The sequence below is a fragment of the Biomphalaria glabrata genome, chromosome 13 (assembly GCF_947242115.1).
Source record: "Biomphalaria glabrata chromosome 13, xgBioGlab47.1, whole genome shotgun sequence".
In the NCBI taxonomy this organism is placed as follows: Eukaryota; Metazoa; Mollusca; class Gastropoda; family Planorbidae; genus Biomphalaria; species Biomphalaria glabrata.
In genome coordinates this window covers 17,673,536-17,701,376 of record NC_074723.1, presented here as the reverse complement: position 1 = coordinate 17,701,376, position 27,841 = coordinate 17,673,536, and the positions used below count along the sequence as shown (strand labels likewise).

Sequence of the window (27,841 nt, the reverse complement as noted above, 5' to 3'; positions counted from 1 at the left end):
ATTCCAATCCATGTTGCCCACTTCCCCAAACTATCTCTGATATTTTTTTGAGTGTAGAAATATGTCTTTTGACTTGCTTTCGTGTTTCCTTGTTACAAAGTATACATTAAATACATAGACATAAGATAATAAGAGATATCTATTTTCACAATATATTTCTATCATTATATTAAAAAAAAATTGATTACTTAAAGAACAACATAAAATATGAAATAAAAATAAAATATTAGGATTGTTTTCTTTGGACTTCAAACATTGTAATAAAAAAAGGCTGATAAATCGAAAAAAAATATGTTTAAAATTTACAAAGATAACTTATCATTATTAATAATACAATTGTTAATATGTAGTGTAAAGTGAAGCAATAAAAAATATCTTTTAAACCCTTTGATTCTTTGCAAACAAACAGATAAAACAAAAAAGTGCAAAGACGACGTGTTTCAAACCAACAAATCACAGATTCACCAACTTAAAGTTTAGTTGACATCAGATGACGCCTATAAAGACAGAGATTATATAAAGGAAGAAAATGAGAAAGGGAGAGAGCAAGGGAGAATTAGAAAAAGCAGAGAGAAAGAGGGAGAGAAAGAGAGATTAACAATAGAATGCAGCATGATACCATAAAGTCTGTGATAGGATCAACTTTAAGAGTTGTCATTGATGCCATTTTTATTACTGATAGCCTTTCTTCTCGTTAAATGATTGTCATATATGGGAGATAAATCTTGTAAAGAGCTACATTTTTGGTGCATCTGATGTACAGAATGTCGGAAAAATTAAGAAGCTATTTATTTTTAAAAGCCAGTAATAACTCTAGAGCACTTATTAGAATTGCAGAATCAGAGTGTTAAGCTCGCAGTCTTGTAGCACCAAGTGTAAATTCAAAAAGTATAACAAGTGAAGATTACCTTGATGAACTTTATTACTACAATCCTCTGTTATAAAGTTCTTCATTGCATCTTTAACCGCTATAGATATATTGTAGGAATAGAACAGATACAAATGATTTTTTGAAAGGAACAAATTTGTTTAAAATTCATGCATTGCATAAACGCAAAATTTACAAAATACAGTTAAATGTTATAACATGTAAAAATCTTTTGATGTATAAATCGTTACCATTATATTATCACAGAATGCAGCCATAAAAATGGGATAATTATCATAATATGACAAATAGTATAATATCATATTATTTACAGAAACAAAATTAAAACATTGCAGAATAAAAAAAAAACATTTCTATAAAATATAAACTTTCAAAACATACAAGCTTCAAGTAATTGTCAAATGTGTCAAAAAATTATAAAATAAATAAGTCTGAGTCGTACAAAATATTTAATAAGCTGACATAACTTTAAAGTAAAAATGTAAGACCTTTTTGAAGTGGGCAATCATTCCCTGTGTGTAAGTGTATTGTGATAGTAGTCTATCTGTCAAGTAAATGACACCTCCATTGCGTTTCAACATATTACTTGAAACTAACAAAGGCAACACTGTGCATTCACACACGATATAATGTAATTCAGATTTTTAAGAGTGTAATGTGATGCAGAGTATCGGTTAAGAACAATGTTTCCATAAAAATGATCTTTCAGAAGATCAAAGAATTTACATTACATTGCAATTTGAAAGATAAACCAAAAAATAAGTAATGTCAATATGAAATATATATACTAGACAGATATTACCCACTGCCCGCAGGTCTTAACTCGCGTATTGCTGATATAGTCACTGATATTGTGCATTAGAAACAATTAAAGAAAATAATAATGTTATAAGTAAATATGCAATGCATGAATTCATGAATAAAAAAATATTATGAATGGAGCTAAAAATAGCTAATTGACCTGAATTCAATTTTTTATGAAAACATTGGCGAACGAATGTAAACCTATCTAAAAAATGCTTTAGAAAAACAAATTTGAATGTCAATTTGATTAAAATATGAAATGAATGGACTATAATTAATATGTTCATGTGTTCAATTATAAAACTATCTTTGAGAAGAGAAGTTGTATCATCTTAGAGTGGAATTAGAGTTTTAGACCTAGGAATAGAGAAATGTGTAACATTTCGCGTAATGTCTAATCAGAAATGTTCGTCAGGAATTCTAAATTCGCAGATATAAGGAACGAATTTATGAAAAAATGCATTTGGAACAAACATTTGAAGCTTAATCATATTACATAATGAAATCAATAGACTATATTTTGTATTTTTTTTTGTGTCAAAGTAAATAACTATCTGCGCAATGTGAAGTTTCTAAAATTAGATCTAGATCTAGATCCTTTCGATCTTTTCATGTAAATATGGTAAACATAACCTAGATCTATGAAGTTATAATGCTTTCATAGAGTTTGTCAAACCATTTTATTTTTTTGAGGGTCTTAAGTTTGTTTTAGGGCCACAATACATATACTACGGTCTAACTTAGTACTCTAGGAACATTTCTGCCAAGTTTTATCAAGATTTGTCAGTGGGTTTTGATTTCTATTCGTAACATAAATACATACATACAAACATACATACATACACCTTACTTTCTACTTTATAGTATAGATAAAAGGGTAATTGGACATACCAAAAGCTGTGGCCATTTCAGATATAGACAAAATGATAAATTGTTCTTATAACATTCCTTTAAAAAAATGTATTCTTTTGGAATCTTAGATCCTTGGCTTCTTTTCACTGTAGGACACAGTTACTCCTGTCAGTAAGAGAGCAACGAACGAGGTTTCATTCTGTTGTAAGAAAACTTCGTAGCTTTCCAAAACGTTATTTTGAGTTTTGTGTTTCAAAAACATGTGAGTAACTACCAAGGGGGAACTGCCCATTTCTGCTGTTTGGGGTGCCCGGTAGAGTCCCCAAACGTGTTGTAAATAGGCACATCGACTTCCACCCTTGGAGTTCTCTGCGAAGAGCTAGTCTCAAACATTTTACTCAGGGGCGTCGACGTGTGAAAGGAGGCGTAAGGCTTCGGATGGGTCTCCGCATGAATTTCCGGAGTGACAGTCTGCGTATTTTTGTGGCCGTGGTTGATACTTTTGTGGTTGTTTGTTCTTTCATTGGGCCTGATTTCAGGACTGAGCCGGTCTGTCTGTGTTTCTTTTTGCCTTTGAATTTGACGGTCAGTCTGTGTTTCGATCTGTTTCTGACGATAAAGGTCAGTCTGGGTTTGAATCTGTTTTTTCCTCCGATAATTCCTCCGATCATCTATTTTTTCCTCTTCGGACCCTGAAGAAATATTGGTTAGTTCTGTGGACTCTCTTTCCATCACTAAATGACCGCCGTTCAGATCTTTTGGATGTACCAGAACATTCACCTGTTTGAAAAGAATGTGTACAGTAAATAAACAATCCACTAGACTATGCAATAACTACTATAATGTTTAAAAAGATTTTCGGCCTGAAAATAGCAAATTTAAAAATGCGCTAGAGATAAAAATGAAATCTTTAAGTTAGCCATTGTTAGATTAGTTAGTTATTTTATACTGTTCATGTTGGACAGCTCTAAGATTTCTGTGTCTGGTATGTGGTCGGACCAACGCACCTTTTGGATATTCTTTAGACAACGGAAATATAAGGTCCAGGACTCATAAATATAAGTGTGACGGGAGAACTACAGCACTGTAGACTTTCAGTTTTGTGGATATGCTGAGTCCTCTCCGTTGTCACACTTGTCGTATTATCAATGCGACAGTAAAAAGGTCCCAACTTCGATGGGCGGGACATGTAGTCCGCATGCCAGACAATAGCCTTCCCAAACGACTTCTGTACGAGGAGTTGTGTGCAGAAAAGCGCTTCCAGGCAAGCGCTATAAAGACACTTTCAAGAGCTCCTCCATGGAATGCGATATCGACATTCACGGCTGGGAAGCACTAGCTCTTGATCGCTCCTCATGGCGTGAAGCTATGAGTCTCGGAGTCTTGAGATTTGAAGCAAGAAAAGCGGCCAGGGTGAAAGAGTGCCGAACCAACAAAAAGCTGAGAGAAGAAGCAACTGACCAAATCTACCCATGCCACATATGCGGCCGGCTTTTTAAACCGAGGATTGGACTTTACAGTCATCTTCGAGTCCATAGGAAATGAGAAATGTGCTCATCTTCGACCAAGAATGAGGATACATAAGTGGTTATTTATTTTAAGCAAGTTAATTGAAAATATTATAGAAATAAAGTTGCAGGGAAACAACATTTATGGAAGTCCCCTTAACAGTGTCGACTATGGAATTTTTTGGGTGACACGGCAGGTACGCAACGTACAGCGCTCTGACATGTAATCTTCTTAGGGATGTTTAGGGCCTCGAATTTTCTTGCGAGAACAGTTGCCACTATCCCTTCGGTTGGTATAACAACGGGGTTTATTGTTTTTGTTTTTTTTAAACTTCCATAGTCTCTTAAGCTTAACTTTTCATATTTTGTTCTTTTGTCATTTTCAGTTTTTTCTTATATTGTGGGATAGTGGTACCGTGATGTCCATGACCATTATCATCATTATTATTATTATTACTAAAAAATCGATATTTCGGGAGAATAGTTTCCGAACCGGGGTCCGAGGTTCGAAACCTGGCGAAGACGGATTTTTTATTTCGGGATATTCGGGCGCCTCTAAGTCCACCCAGCTCTAATGGGTACCTGACATTAGTTAGGAAAAAGTAAAAGGCGGTTGGTCGTTGTGCTGGTCACATGACACCCTCGTTAACCGTAAGCGACATAAAGAGATGACCTTTACATCATGTCACATCATTGTTTGATAGCCAGTGACATGAATATGTTGGGAAGCACGGAGTAAAATTTATATTTGTGTTTCACATGAGAAACAAGAGGACACAGTTGAATTGTGGGTAAGAAGTCTCGTTTTGAGAACTGACGGTGGTGACCACATGGTCAGCAATTAGTCGACACCATGGGTATAGAAGAAGACAAATGTGTCTTGTTTGTAGTTTGAAAAGCATTATTAGCTATATATTTGATGAATTTCATTTGGATTATATTGTCAATTTATGTGAAGTATTTTATGTGATTTCTTGATGGCTGAAGTAGCCAATTTATTATAATGATTAAATATATATTGTCTGCTATGATGGAGTTTATTTCTAAATCTACATGTTGTGGTGATATTACTCAGTAGCTCTAGTAGACATACGCAACAACAAATTCACAGCTAAAACTCTAACAATACCAGAAGAGGTATAAATACAATACAAAGAAGCATAAATCAACAAGAACTTAATATATACATAATTATTAATTGACACATCATCTGCTTTAAAGACCACAAGGTCTGAAAGGGGAACTTTACTTTTTTTTAGTTTAAATGAATCGAATACTCAGGTCTTTGTTTGGGGGGTTATTATTGTTATTGACGTTATTTAGGAAGCATGTTAGAGCCTTTTGTATGTTTATCTTTTATCACAAACATAAATAGACCATCATCTAACGGACAAGCCTACAGTGGTGATCTTACCTGGCCTGCATTTAATGGCGAGCAACAGCAGGTGACAGAGGCACTGGCAGTGGCCATGATAATCTCTAGAACTCCAAGAAATGCAATGACGAGGGTGATAATCCATTGAAAATCACAATTAAACTCTGTACGCCGCTGTGCGTGGAGAAATAGCCAAACAATAAATATGTCTACTCAAAATTAATATGATGTATATTATAAATAATTCAATGAAAAATTAATTTAATAATACTTTAAATAGATGACAAGATCTAGTCATGCTACTTTGTACTTTTACTACAACGTACTAGAAGGTAGATGGGATGTGTGGTGAGAGGCTTAATATGCCTACGCTTAAACTTGGCTTGGATAACTATCAAGGGGGCTCGACACCCAACTGTGTTTACTGAGCGCCTGACTGGTCTAAAAATGAGATTGGACCGTAGCGCTCTGAGCATCTTATAAGCATGAGGGTTGAGCTACATAAAATAGCTACACAAAGAAAAAGGAAAAAGCGCACTCAAACTGAATATTTAATAATTGAAAAGTATAATTATGTTTGTTTGTGTGCCTTGAATTTCCATTAACATAAAAAATGTTATGTCCAAAGTCTATGTGTTAGAATTTTAAAATATAAATAAAGATTAAATTAGTTTTTACAAGCTTACTGTATATGAGATAAATCCGTTTATAAAAATGCATGCAGGGCCAAAAACAGCGCAACAGAGCAAGTTGAGAATTAAAAAGGCAATTTTCTGTTGAGAGAAATTAACAAATTATGAAATCGATGTCTGACCTAAAATGATAGTTAATAAAGCAGGTTTTACTTTGTATTGTATTCATTAGAAAGACTGGAATTAAATTTTTAAACCTATTCTTTAAATATAGAATTGTATTGACAAAAAGAAATAATAGATAGCCAAGAGACACTTACCAAAAAATGTAGAGACTGAGATTTGTGTCGAGTGATACAAGCTCCCATACCTCCAGTTACAGCAAACTTTTTTTAATGAGAGAAAAAATAATTATCCTTCAATATCTAAAGAAAATGACTTGTGTGTTACTTTATATAAAGTACTTTTAGATATAAACTAGCATTCAACACCGGCTTGAGGTACATAGCGATTTTTTTATCATTAAATCCCCTCCATTTTTTTTTCATTTTCCCGACGGACGGATTTTGTCGCTTTTCAATTAATATACTTTTGGCCCGTCATTTCTAGAATCTGTTACGTTCATTTGGAACGCTCATTGAATATAGCCTCCCCCCTCAGCATACCTATGTTTTGTCAGGGAATTCTAGTATCACGTTTCTTCTCCGTTGTGGATGTTGTCATTTGGCACATCGGTTTTTAAGTGCTCTAGACTGTGTCTCGATGTTCCCGAGTTTGAACCCTGGCCACCGTCATGGCCCGACGTCTTCAATCTGTTTACTTCTGAAGGGACATCCGAAAGATGTCAAACAATTTTAGGCCATGTTGTGTCCATTAATCTTTCAAAGACTATCTACGTTTAAATCTACAGTTATATAGATCTAAGAACATTAGGAAAATCAACTCTAGACTGTTTTTTTTTTGTTTACTATCTAGTCAGATAGATGTATTGGGCCTACATGTGTAGTTCTAATGTAGTGTGTATATAACCATCACGCGTTTTTTTCCTTGGGCATACGCAATAGTGTTGAGTGGTCAGGCAAGAAAATAACACATTGGCATGGTCAGTCAAGCATGTAGATCTATTGTCTATTATACCCGTACACTAGTTACATAGGTCAAGTATTTTGTTTTCTTTGGTTGCTAGATCTAAATGCGGATGTCTGAATCAATTTCTTTTATGTTATTTTCAACTTTACTGTACATTTTTTCGGTTATACATCTTTGACATCGTCAGCTACTTGAACGAATGATTCTACCAATTAGGCTATCGGGAATAGTATAAGAAACCAATTATTTATTAGTACATTTATTACACGTAGAACTCTTAAGATCTAGTCTAGCTCCAAAAACCTAGACGTAATCTCAATGAGATTTACGTAAAAATATCAGCAAAATTTGGATAATCTATCTTAAAGTCAAAGCAACTTAAAATTTAATAAACAACTTTTTTTCTTGAATAATTCTAATGATATAGATCTAGGCCTTTAAATCTAAATTTTCCTGAGCATTAATTTTATTAATTAAACTCTTGGATCAATAATGCCTTACATCCGGAAATTCCCGAACGCGATAATCCTTTCAAGAACGCGATAGTCCTTTGAAAACCGATGTTTGTTCTAGATCCAAATCTAGTACTCAAGCCAAATTTACACTTATTATTTTTTTTTTACTTTGAAAAAATATAACGGTCAGACTAGATTTTTTCCATATGCGGCCAACGAGCTAGTAATTATTTTCTCAGCGAAATAAATCAACATTTGCATTTCTAGAAAAATCTCTAAATGAGCAGTTTTTGAGATCAGCGTCCAGGTTCCGCCCACACGACTTCCATTAAGTTCTGACTTAATAGAAGTATTGTAAAAAAAATACAAATATAATTTAAAACTAGGAAAAAGATAGTAGAGTAGAGTAGAAACACCTTAACTGTTAAGCCCGTACACAATTAATAACTCGTTCTTACAGGACATTCATATCGCAAGATATGTTTAAGTAAATTTACAGAGCACTCTACGTAACTTCACACATCTCTCTAAGCAAATTCTCGACTCTCTTTGTATAAAAATTTACGACTCTCTCTCTCTATGTAAATTCACGAATCAATTTACGAAAATGTACAAAGCCCTCTACGTAAATTCCCGAATCTCTCTATGTAAATTTTCGAAGCTCTGTCACCAGGAGTCTGTACATAAACTGAACAGGCTCTCTACGTAAACTCACGAAGCTCTCTCTGTTCGTACACTCACGGAGATTTCCCACGTAAACTCACAAATCTCTCTACTCACCCAAATTCCGCACCACAGAGGAGAGCAGGCCAAGGTCATGGAGGCCACCTTGTCGTATTTGTCTCCATACTTCTTGGTGTCGGCGTCGTATGATGAAAGTGTCATGATCAGGTCAACGATACCCAAGATAAAGGCCAAGACGCCCGTGCTAATCTGGATGGCGCCCATGATCCTCATCCCCGAGTAAGGGAAGGAATCAGGCTTGTTGTTCGTTGTGATCCCTTTCAGTTCCAGGGTCGCTGGGACCTTTTTAGATCTCAGTTTTTTGACAGTCCTCATTGTTAAGTTCTGCCTTACAACTGTTTGGTTCAAAATTATTCACTGTCCTGTCTTGAGTGATAGTACAAGACCTCAGTATTTTGTTCCTTTTAATGTTTATATTACCTGAACTCTAGGTTTTTTAATGTGTGTCATAATAAATATGTTGCGTTCTTCGCAGCCTTTATAAACCAGCAATTTAATAAAGAAAAGGTAACGTAATCCATGCTGAAAACTGCCTGCACATTTGTAGTACTCTGAACGTTTTGGTGAAATCTGTGTAGTTTCTTATGAAGATATTTCTGAAATGGTTAGGCAGGGGTTTAGTGATGATTGAGAAACAAGAAAACACCAAATGTAATTCTATTTGAAGAGTTCCACAATCTCTTGAAGTACTCTATCCAAAAAAGTGAAATGTTCTGAATTTTCCCAGGTAGACAAGCTTCCCCAATATTTGAGCTGTATTAGTAATCTTTATCTTTTTAAAATCTGTACAATGAAAAATAAAAATATTTCTTTACTTAGGAAAGGATTAAAAGAAACATAATTTGAGTGAAAATTAATTAGATTGTTTGTAGCGTTCCGTTTATCGAATTAAAATTACTTTGCCTTTTCATTAGTTTTTGTGTTACATTTTTAAAGGTTCTTGCGACATTTTTTTTTATTAAATCGCAATATAAACGATTTCACTCTCACTGGAATAAAGGAAATTAGCAAGCAGCAGATGGCCTGAGAAGGAGACAGTTGGAGAGCTCTCACAAAGGCTGCTGGACACACATTTGAGACCCAAAGGAAAGCCATTATTGAAGACAGGCGCAGAAAACGGAAACATAATTTAAATAACAGCTTTGTATGCACGAGATGCGGAAGAATATGTAGGTTGCAAATGGATTTGCGTAGTCATGTGAAATAATGCACTCATCCTTAATCTTGGGAAATCGAAGACATTGCGAGTATTTTATAAGTTAGGTTCCCCTTTTAGACCTTGCGATCTATAGGGCAGATGATGTTAAGGTCATCTGTTTCTGTGGCCTACGGTTAACAAGGGTGCCATGTGGCCAGTATAACAAGCAACCGCCTTTACTTCTACCTAACTATTGTCAGGTACCCATAAGATCTGGGTGGACTTAGAAACGCCCTAAAGATCACGAACTTGAAAATCCCAGTCTTTACCAGAATTCGAACCCGTTCAGAAGCCGAGCGCTTTACTTCTCAGCCACCGCGCCTCCAGTATTATAAAAACGATTTAATAATGAATATTTATTCAATGGGTTAAAGTAAAGAAATATTATGATTGCCTACAACTATTTAATTTAGGCTTTAAGCTTTATTTTCTGATTATAGAAGTACTGGTTCTCTTTACAAGTCTTAATAGAATCCTAAATGCTGCTGGTAAAGTCATAGGCAAAAAACAAACCCCATTAGGGCAGCTGTTTGAGACAAACATCCATAAAAAAGCTAAAAAGATTCTAGAAATAAAATTTCACCCTTCGATTCATGAATGTGTTATTTTATCATCACAAAAGAGATACAAGACACCGATAGCAAAGACAAACAGACACAAAAACTCTTTTGTTCCACTGGCAATCAAATCATTACATAGAAATTATCTGATATAAACTTTTCACATGTAAATTATAAGTGAGTTTGGTGTGAATGTACATTTTGTTTCTTTATAATTATAAAGTTTTGTTTGGTGTAAAGCACAAATTGTAAGACAAATTCCCTTACGGACAATAAAGATTATTATTATTATTATTATTGTTATTAAACACAGGTAGGCACTTTATATATATATATATATATATATATATATATATATATATATATATATATATATATATATATATAGATATAATTTTTTATTTTTTTGTGTTGATTTTCTTGAATTTATTTTTATTCTGCTGTCTTAATCTCTCTCTCTTTCTCTCCCTCTCTCTCTTATTCCCTTTCTCTCTCTCTACCTTTCTCTGTCCCTCTCACTTTCTCTCTATCTTTATGTCTCTATCTGTGTCCCCCCCCCCTCTATCCATGTGTCACAATTTTATAACTGTACATGTCCTCAGCCCAGCTCGTCATGACTAACTAGCTTCCAACCAAGGACTTGATAACATTGTATCTATGAATGAAACAGCACGCAAACTGTCACCCTCCAGACGACAGCTCCGCACACAAAAAAAGTCCATAAAGTGACGAGAAACGACACAAAACAGAAAATTAATGCGCCTGTCATTCAGCAAATATTGGTTTCTTCCTTAAACATATCTTTAAAGCCAGTCTGACAAAAGAGTGAAATTAACTTTAAGTCAGAAGTTTGCCCGGCCAGACATTCTTCTGTTTGTTGACGTACAGCTGCAACTGGCAATTAGTTGCCTGACAGTCGTCAGCTGGACCGTGCCGCATGAATACAGACCGTGGATTAACATCGCAACTATATGCAGCAGACTTGATAAAAGAAGTTGACAAGTCAGCGCTTCAAAACCACTTTGCCACATTCCATTCTGTTTTGGTTAGTAATTTTAGTACACTACTCCGGACAAAGTAGTACAGGAGTTACCTATAGGCAACACAAGCAACAGCTAAGGGAACCCACTTGTCAGGGGGTCCCATAAAGTGTTCCAGGGTTAATTTTAAGTCGCCTTTTGTTTATTACGTGAGGCACCTTATCTCAAACAGCGAAGGGTCTTCACCTTCACCTATCCCTTAGTTTGCTGAACCTTTGGGGCACCATGCATGAACTGTCGACCTTCTTTCTCCATTCCTCCATCTTTTGGTTTGGATAGAATCTTTTTCAGTGTCAGGCCCGTCCATTCTTTTATCTTTCCATCGCTTTATCTGTCTGCCTCTTCTTCTTTTTCCTGGTACTGTTCCCTGAAGGAAGACTTTTATGAGCCCTGAGGACCTTGTGATATGATCAAAAATTTTAGTTTTTGCGTTTTATGACAATTGTGAGCAGGTGGTCGTGGGGGCTCGATTGTTGCTAAGAGCCTTTTTCTAAGCTCATCGTTTCTGATGCGGTGTTTGTATGTGATCCTCGTATCTTTCTATAGCATCTTAATTCCATGGCTAGGATCATTATGAAGACTAAATCTGGCCATGCTGAGCCTGCACAAGAGTCAGAATCCTAAGACAAAGATGGATTATCGTTTATAGACTTTAAAAAAAAAAATACGCTCCTTTTAAACAACGATATTGTGTAGATGGTAGTTTATTTTATTTGATGATGGATAGAAATAACAGCCGAATGGAATTACATAGTCCAGAGGACGATGACTGGAATTTTCAAAACTTGAGTGATTTTGTTTTTCCCAAACTGAAAAGATGTATATTACCAAATTAGCCCGATCGCAATAAAAAAAACAACAAGTATATCACATAGTCCCCTTTTCGGATTATATTTTAAACAAATGTTTAATATAAAATATTTAAAGAAAAAGAAAAAAAAAACTAAAAATAATATAACAAATAATTTATAATAATTATAACAGCTAGTATCTATTTGTATTATCGAGATAGGCCTTATGATATCTTCTCTTTACACCTCTTTCTATTAACCAATTAAGATTGGTCCGATGCGTATTCAATGGAAGAAAAAAAGCAGGAGAAGACGACCATGACGACGACATAGTATGGAGATTTTGTATTTATAGATATAATGGATATATTTGAGAATTAAAGTATAGAGATTTAGACAGCATTGGTAATTAACGTCGTGGGTTCAATCATCTGGTCATTGTTTTAAACAAGAAATAAAATATGAAATTTAAGTTCACTATTTTATTCGAACATAAAGTAGGACTATTTTTTATTTATACCAAACTTGTTTAATATCAACTTGTGACAACAAACAGATGTCATGAATGTCTTAAACTAGAAATAAAGAATGTTAACTTAATGATTTAACAGAAAACCCTTAGCTTTAATATTAGTCTTAGTATACGAGAATTATGGCTATTTTATAAACAAAATCTAAGAAAATACTATTCAAAGCACCCGCTTATCAGTAATCGTCTTAGTGTCGTCACAATTGTCTCGGCTTACTATCTTGTCTACTATCTTGTCTAGGTTATCATGCTCGCTCTGAAGAAGGTTTTGTAGAAAGTTATTGTCATTACTGAAATGTGTAATAACTAAAGATAACACTTTTTACGAACGAATCAAATTCAACAAAGACATTCCCAAGTGGCTTTTTCTAATGCTACAATATAAACTTCTGCGCAGTTTCAGCGGGTCAACGCAATGACCCACATTATTTGACCTTTTTGTTCGTTACACAATGGTCACGACATGTCTTGAATAGTGCCAATGTGACATAAACCTTAAATCATAAATAAGATATATGTACACATTTTGACAGGGCCGGATTTGGAGGACCTAAGGCAACGAAGGAGCTGAAACCCCTAATTATTTCCCAATAAAAGAACCTTTTTTTTCTTTAAGTATTTAAAAAAATGTATTGCCAACGAAGAGCAGGATGCCAGGACATTCGCTCTGTTATCAGCAGCAGACGCCTTGGCTAGCTTGGCCACGTTCGTAGAATGCCAGTAGGTCGATTTCCACGAGACATTCTGTATGGCGATCTAATAGAAGGCTGGAGAGCCGCTGGTCGCCCACTTTTACTTTATACGGATGTATGCAAACGCGACATGAAGCTCTTCAAAATCGACACTAGCAGCTGGGAAAAAAGTAGCACTGGAGAGAGAGCATAAAGGAGGGGTCTCGGATTGCAGATGCCATACACTACAGAAGCAGAAAGAAGGGTGATAATGCAACGGCGCCTGGTGATTATATATGCCCAACCTGCGATCGCAGCAGTGAATCAAGGATTGGCCTCTTTAGTCACATAAGAAGTTGCAAAGGGAAAAGATCGTCTCTCGAGAAGTAAAATGCCACAGATATTGCCAACAAATAAAATTATTTCAAAAAAGAAAGTAATGATTTGTGAAAGTTAATTACAATTGATTAAAAACAAAGTTAACGAATGGAACTTTGCGAACTTTTTTTTCGACGAAAAGTGATCGGTTTCGCTGAAATGTAGCTTAAGAAAATCAAATATTCATGTTAACTCTATTGTAGTGGTTCTTCTCTTGTAGAGGCCACCAGAGCAGTAAGCCCGCATGCCCTCCTCCTAATCCAGCCATACACTTTCACCAGAATATTATGAAATATTTCGACTGTATGCTGGATTTACAGAATAAATTTCCAGGATATAAACACATCTAGAGAAAATGAGAAACTTGTTCAGTTTTGGACAATGAACGAACAGAATGAAATTTAAGTGGTGAAGAAAATCATAGAAAGTTGGTCAACTGCAAATCAAGTATAGTCCAGCTTCAATCCGAACAACCGAAAAAATGAAGCATATTTATAAGCAACAAACATGTTCCAAATAGTATTGTTGGATAAGGCTCAGCACTTGTTCCGGATGGTCCAATGTGTCACGCAGTTGTTCTATGGTTGACCTTTTATATTGATTCTAAATCCGTTTAAATATAATTCAGAAAGACAGTTCTAATTTTTTGTTTGGTGGTGTAATGCACAAATTGTAAGACAAATTTCCTTACGGATAATAAAGATTATTATTATTATTATTATTATTATTAATTCAGAATTTCGAATAATTTAATTACACAAACTTATTTTATAGAATTACCAAACACAATTTATTCTTTTAATATAATGACCGAAGTAATACATTAAGTCGGACGTAATTATTCTCTTTTTAGTGAAGCAACGTCTTTATAAGATAGATTTTTTAAATCCGCACTAAGAATACTGAAAAAAAGGACTCCAAAATTTTAGATTCATTCAACAAGTTTAGCTGATCATTTGACATTTTGTCCTTATTAAAAATCAAGATAACTGAGAAATTAATGTCAAATACATCAATACTATCGGCTTTTTTATTTCTTAATAAAATATTTCCGGAAACATGTGAATGGTACATTATATTGTATGTATATGAGAAGACATTAAAAAAAATATTAATTATATACGGTATAATTTAGTATAATTTAAGATATCGACTCTTTCTCTCTCTCTCTCATTCATCACCTGTGAAAAAATATCTCGACGACGAGATTATAAATGTAGCATCCATATTATCTTTGTAAATATTTGCATAACTATTTAGTCTATCTCGAAAGTACTTTAAGCTTAAATTTTTAAACGTGATAATTTTTTTTTGTAGTTTGTTTTGGTTTCTAGTTGCGTCCCCTTGTGTGTTAAGCTACCGTAATGTTACCATTAAGAAGTGCATGTATTAGGTAAGATGTGACGATAGCGGTAACCAAGAAGCAATGTAAATAATATTTTTAAAAAGTGTATCATAAAACTTACGATTACATTGTGCAAGTAACACATAAGAGCCCATCAACGGATGAATTGTGTAAAGTACCTGGTATAACAGTACACTAATTGTGTTCTATATATTGTTTTTTTTTTCGGCATAAAAAGTGAATTTATATTTTTGAGTGTTTTTCATTGGTTTTCGCTTCAATCAAAGGCACTATTGGTAAGATAATTTTATTTTACTTACCAATGTGTGATCTTTAAAAAAAAACATGAAATATCCACCGCATGAGCCACGGGATTGTATGACACTGCCGATCGAGTGTCTATCACGTCCACAGCCTGGACCCCCCTTAATGGAGGCGGATATGACAAGTGACAACATATTGACTGATAAATATCTCTCCCAGAGTACAAATACATAATTAAAGAATGTAAACTTACGACAGTCACTATAGACCTGGGAAGACATAGCTGTGGAAAATCTGGGGGAGGGGGAGTGTATTTCACTTTCATTATCTTGTGGGGGTTCACGAATTATACGCTCCCTAGGAACTGACGAAAGCTTTTAGGAGTGCTGCCTCTTTTAGTTCCCCGCCCTACGTTTCTCTTCAGCCCCCCCCCTGTCATTTCCCCCTCTTTCTTATTACCCAGGCCCAGAGTGTGGCGCTATGTGAAAGTATTTTGATATGGGGTAGTGGAGTGCCCAGAAGCGTAGAATTACTGTTGACGTCGTTGCCAAGGTGACGTTGGGCTGACGTCAAAATACTACATAGAAGGACGTCGTCTCTTAGTTTGTATGGACGTCATTTTAATCCCAGCACTATGACGAATCAATGAGTGTTCTTGTAAGTGCACACTATAGAACGATACTACATGGCATTTTAATTTTTGAGTATGAAACAGTATGAACATATTTCTCTTGTACAAACCCAGATTACTACGAAATGATTGTATGCATCTATTATTTTAATCAGATTTTTAAAAAGTCGTTTGGATTCAAATTAACAAAAGTTGTTTTTTTTGCTTCATTTCTGTTCTTCGCCGTTTATACGTGCTTGTGTGTTTGGTATCGCAAGAATATTCAAATTAACAAAAGCTTTTCTTGCTTCATATCTATTCTTCGCCGTTTATATGTGCTTGTGTGTTGCGTAACGCAAGGATATACAGTTTGTATTGTTTAAAAAAATGTAAATGTAAGCATAAGATATGACTAAGCCTACTGGTTATTTCTATTGATACAAACTCTCCGTGCCTTTACAATAAATATTTAAAACATAAACCAATGAAAGCTACAATTGTCACCATTTGTTTGTGTCAAATATAGCCTCACACCTTCTCCAGAAGGCACTGGACAAGCCAATAATATGCAATACGCTGATCACGTGTTCTCGCAGAAGTATTGTAAAATCCCACACTGATACAGACATAACAATGAGTCACACACACATAAACACACTAACATACACATACCGTACATTAACTCACACACCATAAACTCAATACATACACTCAATATGGGGTTAAGAAAGAATAAGTCTGCTCCGGAATCCAACAACCCTTTATAAGTTAAAACTAGAAGATTAGGAGTTATCGCCCTGTTAGGGGCATCATGCCTTGTGTATACCCTTTGTTCTTAGCCGTTTCGCAAAACAACAGAACCTGTTTCAATATTGACAAAAGGTTCAAAGTGCTTCGGAAATCCTTTATTTAATCCTGATTTTGTCATTTTGGGAGGTCACAATCTTGTGACATAATGACTGTTTATATAAGAATTTCGTCTGGGGAAAGGAGTTCTAGACAACGAGAAAGTCCAAAATAAAAATAAACAACTTTCTGATAAAAGTAACATCTTAAATAAACAAACCTAGCTGTGCATATATTTAACAATTTTCAAATAAAAAAGATGATAACTTTCTAGAAATATTCATTCATTTGTTAGAGGCATATCTTGTGCAATGAAGATGAAAGAACCTAATTTTCCTTGCTAATTGTGTCGAAAACTATAAGAAACTAAAATTGTACAATTAACACCATTTAGTTGAGGTTTAATACTTATGGAAGACCAAATATTATTATACATGTAGACATGTAGAAGTGTTTCATTAGTACATCAGTTACCTGTAAATGCTTACGGGTTACAAGTACATCGATATGGGATGTTCTTAGATGTTCATGAGTTACTTCGAACATCCCACATCAATGTACTTGTATGTTCATGAGTTACTACGAACATCCCACATCAATGTACTTGTATGTTCATGAGCTATGTGTATATGAATATAATAATGTTACTTATACATGTCTATTAAATACTTATATCTGTATGAGGCACTCGTGTCGCATGTAAATTGACGGTCAAATGTCAATTTAATAAAACAGGTTCACTTGTAAAGTACTATTTAGAGAGTACGTATAAAGGCGTAAAGTGTCTTATTACTAAATAACTCATTAGTACTGAAAAGTCATTGAAACCAAATAATTCGTTAATACTTTAAAATGTATATTACTTATTACCTTATATTACCTTTTTTTCCTTATAATACATTAGTACATCATGGTTAATTAATATTTTCAATATTAGTTATATTATAGTAACTTATTACATTAAAGTAGGTACCTAATTACCTAATTATACATTATTACCTTATAGAACATGTGTAAGTACCTTATGATGCAATTTATAATACATTATTACAGTATAATACATTATTAGCTTATATTATCACATCATACTACCTTACAGTAATACAATAGTACGTTTAGGTTACTTAGTGCTATGAAATAGTGCCTCGCATAAAGCACACACCACTAGCAGAAAATGCTGAACTACTAATTAACAAATGAACGTTAAATACGCAATGCGATTTAATTATAAAGATGAATAACGCCAATATATAGAATTCATTATCGAAGTTTCTGTGGTCTAAAAACGAAAGTGAAGTGATATATCAAATGCCAGCGTTGGACGAAGTGACATTTGTGTGGAAGTGCTTTCTGTGAAGTCCAGACCATAATCCAGCTTATCTGACGTGATTCCATTGTCTACATGTGGCCTCCTTGCTGGTATTACTGGCATACTATGTTTTCAAATCCCTGGTCTAATCCAGTAGAGGTAACTCAAAGTTGTGGGGGGGGGGTGGGGGTGGGGGGGGGGGGTAAACTTTTAGTCAAGTGTTGCTAACATATTTAACTATTAGTTGAAGAACTGCTTAAGAATAGAAAATAGGAGATCATCTATGAATGCTACATTGATGCATTACAAAGCAGCTAATGACTAACCATCCTTCTATAAACATATAAAACAAACTGCACACAAAGCATTAAAACTATTTATAACAAAAAAATAGATTTCTTTAATCTTACGAAGGTCAGATCAGAGTAGGGTGAACACAGGCCCTAAAAATCGAGAGATTCAAAACCCCAGTCTTCACCGAATTCGAACCCAGGACCCCAGGTTCGGAAGCCAAGCGCGAACCCCAGTTAAGTGTGGAAGCATGTGAGCATAGATCCTGGTTTAATTCTGCTGTTTTAACTTACTTTAAAGATATTACATCTACTTGGAGATAGAGAGGGAGAGTGTAAATGTGGGCGTGCGCCGAGCAGAGTTCTTGACAGAAATGAATGAAAGTTTGCTACGTGCACTTCATACTCTTAATGGAAGATGACGTAACAGAGATGGCCCGTCCACCTCCCCCCCCCCCCCCCGGAAGCGTTATAAAGATCAAATCAGGCGCCATTTCTCTCTGACCAGCTTAGCGAGAAAAAAAAAACTAGTAGCGGATGGCCTCTGAAAGAGACAGCTAGAGAAATCCCACTAATGTCGCAGGACACACATTTAAGACTCATAGAAGGGCTCTTGGTAAAGCTGGCGCAGACTAGGAAAAGACAATTAATGTAGACCCCCTGCAGGCAACGCGTTTGTCTACATTAGATGTGGCAAAATTAGCATTTCGCAACTAGGTCTGCGTAGGCGTGTGAAATAATGCACTCACTTTATATTCGGAATCGAAGACAATGCCTGTAAATATAAGCAGAACTAAATTTTATTAATGAATGTGACTCATTTATATATCATTCAGATTTAAGAAGGATTAAGCTATGCTGACGTTAGAAATACATAAAGTATCCAGATTCACATGGGACTTCATTAAATTCGCATTAGTCGTATTGAATTATGTGTACTAAGTCTTTTTAGGTATTTTAAAAGCTAATTTAACATCGAAGTCATTTTTTAGAGTCTGAAACTCCTTTAACATAATAGTGCCTTAGATTATTCTATACAGCAGCTTAGTAATGCATTTTTATATAAAAAAAAAACGAGTTTGAATAAAGAGCTAGATGCGTTACACGCTCTAAAACATAAAGACTTCACTATTTAAATGTTTTTCACAGCTTAATTCTAGCCATGGTGTGTATAATAAGATTTGCTAACCCGTTTGAAATTTCATTTCGTAAAAAAAAAGGGAAAAAAAAAGCTTTAGATCTAATTTAGGGCCAGAGAGCACTGCAGTGCAAAGTCGTAAATTCTGGCCATTACTTTCTACTCGTGCCTTTTCAAAGCAAGCGGTATTACTTGCGTATCTTGGCAGTCTTTCGTCATAATATGTCAGCTTAATGAAGAGTTTCTCAACCTGAGATATGAGTACCCCTGGGACTAAATCTACAAGGAATAAAATATGAATAGAAAACGATGAACTGGTCAAGATTAAGTCTCTAATTAATCTTGTATAGTTAAGTTCACACATAAATACGCGTAGGGCGTTACAATTTTTTTTTAGCTGAACGTATGTACGTTATAAGATAAGATAAACTATTAAGGATAGGTATATATGCCCTAGGACATATGCATATACATGCACGAACTATGGCAAACTCTGCCGCTCCACAATTGGCTTGATCAGTCACTCTGGAACACATGTACCGGAAGCTCAAAATTGGAACCAGTGAAATCTGCCCATGTGGAGTATCACCAGAGAATGCCGACCTAGTCCTCCAAAACTGTTCTCTTTACCAAGAGGCCCGTATAAGACACTGGCCACAAAACACCCCAATAGAAAGAAAACTATATGGAGAGCTTCCTGATTTGGAAACCACTGCACAGTTCATCTCATGTATTGGTCTAGTCATCTGAACACTCCAACATAACAATAAGAACGAAGAAGAAGAAGAAGTCACTCCAGATTTTGCCCCATCTCAAGACGTAACCAAAGCCAGTGACTCATCTGGGCGCATCCATTGTCTTCCGAGACAGAAGGAGCCATGAGAAATGTATTGAAGCTCTTTTTATAGACTGATGCACCCACATAGACGTATTTGCATCATTCATCAATTAAAGTATAAGCTTTAAGTTGAAAAACAGTCTCAACGAATATTTCCTAATAACAATGTTTGTGAAAACTGGAGAAACATAAAAAACATTGAAGAGCAACTGTAAGAAAACAAACAATAGACTTTCCCAGCATGCTGCCGCAGCAAAAAGTAAGTTATGTAGGCGAGAAGAAAAACAAATGCTCACATTTCTCAAGAGATCTTGTATTGATCTTGTGATCTCTTGTTTCTGAACTTCTCTCTTCTGGCGTTAATCCGTATCACAGATAACAAGGACGGCGAAGGGAGGGATCGTTTTGCGTCAAGAGACCAAGAGGATAAGAGAAAGATTAACAAGAAGAGGGAGGTATCTGTGCAGGGGGAAGAGAGTGGCGTGATAATGTCAGAATATGATGGATTTCCTGGTTCCGGTGACGGTAAGGGGAGACAAGAATGGTTATCGTTTGGCACTTGAAAAAATGTAAGTAGATCGATGCAAACAGTACGGCTAAGTGTAAAGTATAGTCTTTCATCTCAAGCCTTTAGTCTAATATAGTTTGGTGATGATGATGATTTCAAAGCTGAAAATAGAATATCCTTGGTATTCACTCACACTCCTTTCTTTTGTGATCTAACACAACCTAACTACCATAGGTGGTGCTGGCAGAGATAAAGCTTTGCGTGGAATTTTGGCTCGCTTTAACGCGTCATTAGTAACCTTCGCCCCTCCTATTTAGTGTATGTAAATAAAGCATATAGTCACCACGAAAATGCTCTAATTCTTCAACCAGTGTTTTCTCTGGCAGTAGGCGGCTGGAGATTTCTTACAAAGGCCGCGAGAAACTCATTTGAGACCAACACAAATTCACCTCCGAGGACAGACGTAGACGGCTAAAAGAGTACCCAAATCAACCACAGGCTGACAACGGTTATGTCTGCACTGGATTTGGCAAAATATGTAGGTCGCAGCTACAACTGCGTGACCACGTGAAGTACCGCACTCCTCCTTAATCTTCGAAATACCTATTATCAATAAGAAAAACATTAGTATGGCTTTTAGACAACTACTTTTGTCTTGATTTTTAGAGTAGCCTAAAATGTCGAGTTTAACTGGGAAATAGCCACATTGGTGAATCTTGGAAAGTTTTGATAATACAATGTTTAATTTTTTAACAAATTTCCATACGGACTGAGGATTTATTTAACAGTAAAACTCATTAAAAAAAAACCCAGTACACCTCTCCCCTCCCCACTGTACAGTGAAATGGCGGGTGTGGGTAAAAAAAACAACAAAGCAAACTGAAGTCTTACCAGCACTGACCCTTACAACAGAGAATCCTTTGTTGAGACTTTTATTACAGCCACTAGTGTGTACGCGGACGAGACATTGTTTTAATAACTTCTCCCTCAGACGCCAGGCAAACAATAAAACTCACCTCCTGGTCGTCTTGTTCAAATCTAACATGTACAGAAATGAATTTCTTGTCTATTGATTCCGTTAGAGATTCAGTGACTCAGTGGAAAGATAGGAAGAGAAATGAACTGTGCGTTGTATAACTTAGATATTGTAAACAGCTTGTCTTGGCTCTAGACAAGCACTTGACTATTATTATAACAGAGAGTGCCAAACACTATTTAATTAAGTGTAAACGTCTTGTCTTAAAAATACATGTCTCTGAAATAAATCAGTGATATTTTCCCTTTCGTGAAATATTATAATAATTATTATTGAACTGAAAAAAAAGATAAATAAGATAAAAAAGGGGAGTTTGTGTTTTTAGACAAACTCATAGGCGGTCCGAGTCGATCCATTGTTTAATAAGTAATGCATGGTAAAGAGCAGACTCTGATATTTTAAAACATAGATGAATATAAGAGATAAATAAAATAACCATAGCGTTTTGCGTTTTCTGTCAAGAATCCACTGGTGAATTATTATAGATATAATTGTAAATGATATTTCTTTACTTATCAAGCAAGATACATAGATTGATATATTCATTGCTAAGAGGTGTAGACTAAAAATATGCCATTTGTTTTAAGGCTAAAAAAAATATTTGGAACCAAAAATAAACTTTACGACCTTTCAAGTACGCTGCTTGCCAATTTATTTTGTATTACCTTTAAAAAAAAAACTACAACAACATAAGGGCTATGGTTAGGTTTAGAATACATATTAAAACACTTAAGCTGACAGCATCTTACGAACTATCAATATAAACTAGGGAGATCATTCTTCTAAAAGAAATAGCATTGTAAATTGTATATATATCATCATCATCACCAAACTCACTTTGAGCCAGGGCTTGAGAGGTTTAAAACCTCTCTTGCAAAAACCCCTGGACAGAAACCCTGCATTAATGTGTGGCTTTCCAGACCCGTCGATACAAAGATCAGCAAGCTGGCTCAGTCGAAAAGAAGATGAGACACGGTTTCCTTTTCCCACATCGGGGGCACAGTGAGTCTGTTTTGTCTGTTGGTGGAGAGGCCAGCTTTATCAGCAATAATGACAAGATGCATAAAAGACTACATTTGGAATTTGGATACGTCTTCTGCATCTCCACCCATCTACAAGTTTTCTTACGGGTGGGTATTCATCCAGTCTTTTTTATCTACAAGTTTTCTTACGGGTGGGTATTCATCCAGTCTTTTGTATCTCTCAAAGCAAGTTAGTACTTACCTTTTCTTTCAAAGTTTAGTGGCACTAAATTAGTCATTATTTCTGCAGCATTTAATTGGCTTGTCCTAGAGGTTCCACAGACAAATCTTAGTGCTTGGGACTGTATCATGCCAATCTGTTCAAGAGCTGTCTTAGAGATATAGATCTGCTCAAATAGATTGTAGTCGACCTGTGATCGAACTGCTCTTCAATACAGTGATCGTAACATGTCTTCTTGGGCTCTCCATTCCTTAGATGTCAGCTTAAGCACAATGCAAAGTTTTCCTGAGGCCTTTCTTGCAACTTCCGTAAGTACTCACACATTTTTACGATCTTTTACGATTTTACGATCGTTAACTTGGTGAGAGTCGGAAATACTGCTTGAGATTGCTAGTCCAAGCTTGAGCAAAGGATAGACCTTGCAACGCTGTTTGTATAGTAGTTGCATTCATTACGGATTTATAAAGAACAATATCATAAGCATATAGCAGCTTTTGGCATGTTAGCTCAGCCGGTTGGTCATTTATGAAGGCCTTGAAAAGAGCACATGAAAGGACGGAGCCCTCGGAAAGGCCTTGACTTACTTGACTTAATCCTGTGCACTCCCAGGGGAGCATAAGAACGCAACCACACCTCTCCACCCAACTCGGTTCTGAGCAGCTTTCTTAATCTGCTCCCATGTCATTCCAGAATCCTCAGCTTATGACTGACCTCTTCCAGGTTTGCTTGGGTCTGCCCATTTTCATCTTTCCTTGCGGATTCCAATCCAGTGCCTGCCTTACAACATTGGTAGCAGGTTTTAGCAGGGTGTGTCCTATACAGCTCCATAGGCCTTGCTCGATGGTAATTTCCTCTAATAGTTCTTCATACGTCATGGAGCTGATATTTCATTATGGCAGCATTAAGCTCGCCTATCGAGAGGGGGGAGTTCATCGTTCCCTCAGCACTTTCGATCTTTTTTTTTCATCCGCTTTGCAAGCCTTGTCGATGGCCTTGGACAATAGATTTCTTTTGGCAGCCTATTTGATTTAACAAGGTGGCATTTTTCTTCCTTGGGAAAATGGTTATCTAGTGGGTGAGAATAATGGGGCTGCTGTTTTTATATCACAGTATTTTTGGGATTTCTTAGAAGACTACAGGTCTTATTTAAATCAGATGACCACACTACAGCTATTATTTGACACCATTATAAGGCTTACGTTAAACTTTTAAACAGGAGTTCAAGAAAAAAAATATAGTTCGGATCGGAACCTTTACCTCTCCAACTATAATCTATTACTTTTTTTTCAAACATCCGCATTGGAAAGTAAGCCTCTGGATTATATCCCCTTGTTCTTATCTGATCCGTGGATTTTGAATTGTCTTTCCTCTTCAAGGAAAACAAATAAATAGTATTTTGTATATTAGATTGGACAAAAATACAATGTGGTTCTGTGTAAGCTTTGCTGTTATGTTAGTGTGGGCGATAACAAAGATGATGTTTTAAGTTACATTGTTTGACTATATTGTATGTTGATATTGTCTTCATTTAGTAGAAGAGCCAAGAGTTGTAAGAAAAGGAACTGAAAACAGGAAGTAAAAGATAATTTTTAAATTAGGCTAAATGTATTATAGACATTTATTGAACTGTGGAACCATTTAGTGCATTGGACGATTTCAATATAACTAGTGGATAACTTTTGGTCAATTTACTGCTTCCGAACCGGAGGGGGGGGGGGGCTCAAGTTTAAATCCATGTGAAAAATAAGATTTTGAACATCTGGATATTTAGGATGCCTCTAACTCCACCACCCAACTCCAGTGAGTAGCTGACAAGGCGGTTGGTCATTATCACCCTCATTAAACATCGGAACTAGAAACAGATCAGCTTCACACCATCCTCTGCCCCCATGAATCGCAAGGGGTAAATTTTTCCCTTTATTGGTTAAGTAAATCTTTCTGACATTACACCAACCATAAACCGTAAAATTAAATGAAAATTAAATAAATAAATGTCTAAGACAAAAGGAGACATGAGATGAACTCCTATTGGAAAAACAGAGCAGGAAGGACTAATCATCCAGTAGTGCTCTGGCGAAAATGCCTCGTAGCTACCATACATTTCGAGTGACTGCTCAGACACGCCCCCCTCCCCTTAGACACTCGTACAAGATATGCGACTCTGTTTCGACGCTCTCTCCACAGTGACGGCATCGGGAGTTGTATTTAGGACGGAACCGGGCAAAGTGTGCCCCAACAGGACATTGTTCCGTCCTACACTGTGCAATGATTGCTTGTTCTGACATCCTCAACCGCCACCACGGATCGTAGCGATCTAGGTGGCGCATATGCTGCCAGACACCACGGGCTCTGTCAGATTCCTCCCAGGACTTTAACCACTTCTCATAAATGAGAGTTCGGATTTCTGCGGTAGATTGTAAAAACGTGCTTGGTGCTTCGAGGTGAGTGGCTGCCAAAGCTCCCTCTCGCGCGAGGATGCCTGCCGCCTCATTGCCTCTCACGCCGCAATGTGATGGCACCAAAACGACAGCTCTAATGGCTCGGCGGATGACGACAACTCCAATGGCTCGACGGATGACGACAAAAAGAGACAGACATTCCCAGAGATAAAAACAACCAAAACAACAAATAAGACCGTAAAACCACCAACAGGTGGTTAAATATGGATGGAGAAAACATGAAGACATTGGTTGAACGAGACTAACGAACGTTTGACTACAAATTAAAGATACAGTTTTATGATGTTAACGACGCCGTAAAATTGCGTAATTTGGTCATTAATGATTTTGTGTCATTTGGAGCTGTTTAAAGGAAAATTGAAACTGGTGATTATTATTATTTTATCTACAGTAAACATGAAGATAATGCTTTAATGCAGTGATGCCCAAAATACGACCCGCATGCTACATCCGGCCCGCGACGTGGCTTTATCCGGCCCTCCGAAACGTTGGCAAAAGTGTAAAAAAATCCTCTCTCAGAAAGAAAAAAGTTTTACAAAAATATCTTTCTCTACGTTAGGGTAAATGGATTGGTACCGATAATGAGCCACCATATTTTGTTTTATAAAGATAAAGTGGCTTTTTTAAAGGACATAAACAGCTTTATGAAACCAAACACATAAATAAATGAATTGGCATTTTCGGTTTGAGACGCGATTGCTAGATTTCATCTAGAAAGGACGGTTGATGAGAAGATTTACCAAAAAGAACCATTTTCGTTGGCGAATACATAAAAAAATTGTTTTCTACCAGAGATGGAAAGAATAATCCTGTCGAGGTTGTCAACCTTGCTTGACAAATTTCAAATGATTCAGATAATGGATTTCTACTCTGTGTTGCTTGCAGAGACATTTCTAAATCTCCGAAAACAAGCGTTCACAATGATAACAATAATCACTTCTTTGTGAGAATAAACCTTTTCAGTGATGAATCGGGGGACACCCATATAAGGTAATCGTCTCACGGACGAACATTTAGAGTTCTAGATTCAGGGCTCCAACTCGACGTCTCATCTATGCAGCCGGATTTTTTAAAGTTGGTTTAGGAAAAACTTTCATGAATCAATGTAAGTATTAGATTCAATGGTTTCTAATAAAAATGGCTTTTTGCCTATTTCCTGTTTGTTTGTTTGTTTTTTTTGTTGTTGTTGTTTTGTTGATCTGGCCCGCGACACGACTGTCGAAAATTAAAATGGCCCGCCGACCGAATAAGGTTGGGCATCACTGATTTAATGTGATAAAAAGTATTTCTCCATATTTACTGCAGCATGAGAATTCTTTGATTTTTTTTTGCACAAAAGGTTCCTTTATAACCGTTAGTAAGTTAAACTTGTAGGCTACAGTCTAATTGTGATTTTATTTTGGGTTTATAGTTACTCCATAAAAAATTTTTTTTATTCAGTTATTAAAACCAAGGAATATGTCGTACAAAGACATTCTTTACTAATAAGAAACATGCTTGTATTATAGACCAGTGGTTAAAATATGTATTGTCATTAAAGACAGAAGATAATATTTCATTGGTAATCCTCTCAATGCAACTGTTGCATTGCCTGACCCTAAAAACGATGCATAGTTGTGTAAGCCTAATTGGTCTAATCTCAAAGATATGTGGCAGGAATAAAATACATTAACTCATTTCTACACTTCTTTTTTTATTATTATATTTAATAAAAGTTTTAAAAATTAAATTATTATTTTAAAGAAGAGAAAAAAAAAAGAGTAGAGTATAATGTCATTAAATGGACACATCAAGGCTTAAATCGTGCCGATGAGACATAAACTTAAACTATCTTACTTTTTAAGGCCCATGTATAAAATTGTCCAATTTTATGTACTGAATACCTTTGAAACGTGTGCACGTGTGGTTCCATTTGTATAGGTTCATCCTCTTGGCTCACAATGAGAATTGAACAAAACAAACAAAAACAAATAAAAATCCAAAAAAAAAATATAAAGAAATATGCAACCCCCTTCGGCTTTATTTACCCATAATAAGTGTATATCCTAGACAGTTTTAAGACTTTTTTTTTTCAACGAAAGCCAATTGACGTTTCATATCTTATCAGTGGTTGACTTTTTTTTTTTAAACTTTCGTTCTTCATGCAAAGACTTGATTGAGCCAGCAGTTGTTCCCCATATAAAAATAGCGTGCATGTCACGTGACATTGCTGGGTGCTAAGAAATATTAACTTACTGTTTTTAGTGTCTTATCGCTCAGACAAGATGAAGTTATGAACTATTAGCATTACACTAGAATAACCTTTAGACAAGATGAAGTTATGAACTATTAGCATTACACTAGAATAACCTTTAGACAAGATGAAGTTATGAACTATTAGCATTACACTAGAATAACCTTTTGACAAGATGAAGTTATGAACTATTAGCATTACACTAGAATAACCTTTAGACAAGATGAAGTTGTGAACTATTAGCATT

General features: G+C 35.7%; 1 protein-coding gene across 3 annotated transcripts; it reads right to left on the bottom strand.

Moving 5' to 3' along the window:
* Positions 1-219: 219 nt before the first annotated feature.
* On the bottom strand, positions 220-27,400 carry LOC106050716 (uncharacterized). 3 transcript variants are annotated; one of them, XM_056009023.1, is made up of 6 exons: positions 27,245-27,400; positions 8,385-9,131; positions 6,381-6,446; positions 6,115-6,201; positions 5,468-5,602; positions 220-3,325 (listed from the first exon to the last, which is right to left on the bottom strand). In XM_056009023.1, the coding sequence occupies exons 2-6, from the start codon at positions 8,661-8,663 to the stop codon at positions 2,816-2,818; spliced, it is 1,077 nt and encodes a 358-aa protein (XP_055864998.1). In that variant the 5' UTR covers positions 8,664-9,131; positions 27,245-27,400; the 3' UTR covers positions 220-2,815. The 3 variants fall into 3 exon arrangements, with proteins under 3 accessions (XP_055864998.1, XP_055865000.1, XP_055864999.1); XM_056009025.1 differs by having other exon boundaries at positions 27,198-27,398; XM_056009024.1 differs by lacking the exon at positions 27,245-27,400 and adding an exon at positions 15,181-15,511.
* Between the last annotated feature and the right edge of the window lie 441 nt (positions 27,401-27,841).

Coding starts and splice junctions, on each gene's coding strand:
- LOC106050716 (XM_056009023.1), bottom strand. CDS start 8,663: ATGAGGACTGTCAAAAAACTGAGATCTAAAAAGGTCCCAGCGACCCTG. Junction 6,447..8,384: donor CTCTGTGGTGCGGAATTTGG/GTGAGTAGAGAG, acceptor CATTAAAAAAAG/TTTGCTGTAACTGGAGGTAT. Junction 6,202..6,380: donor CTCAGTCTCTACATTTTTTG/GTAAGTGTCTCT, acceptor TTCTCTCAACAG/AAAATTGCCTTTTTAATTCT.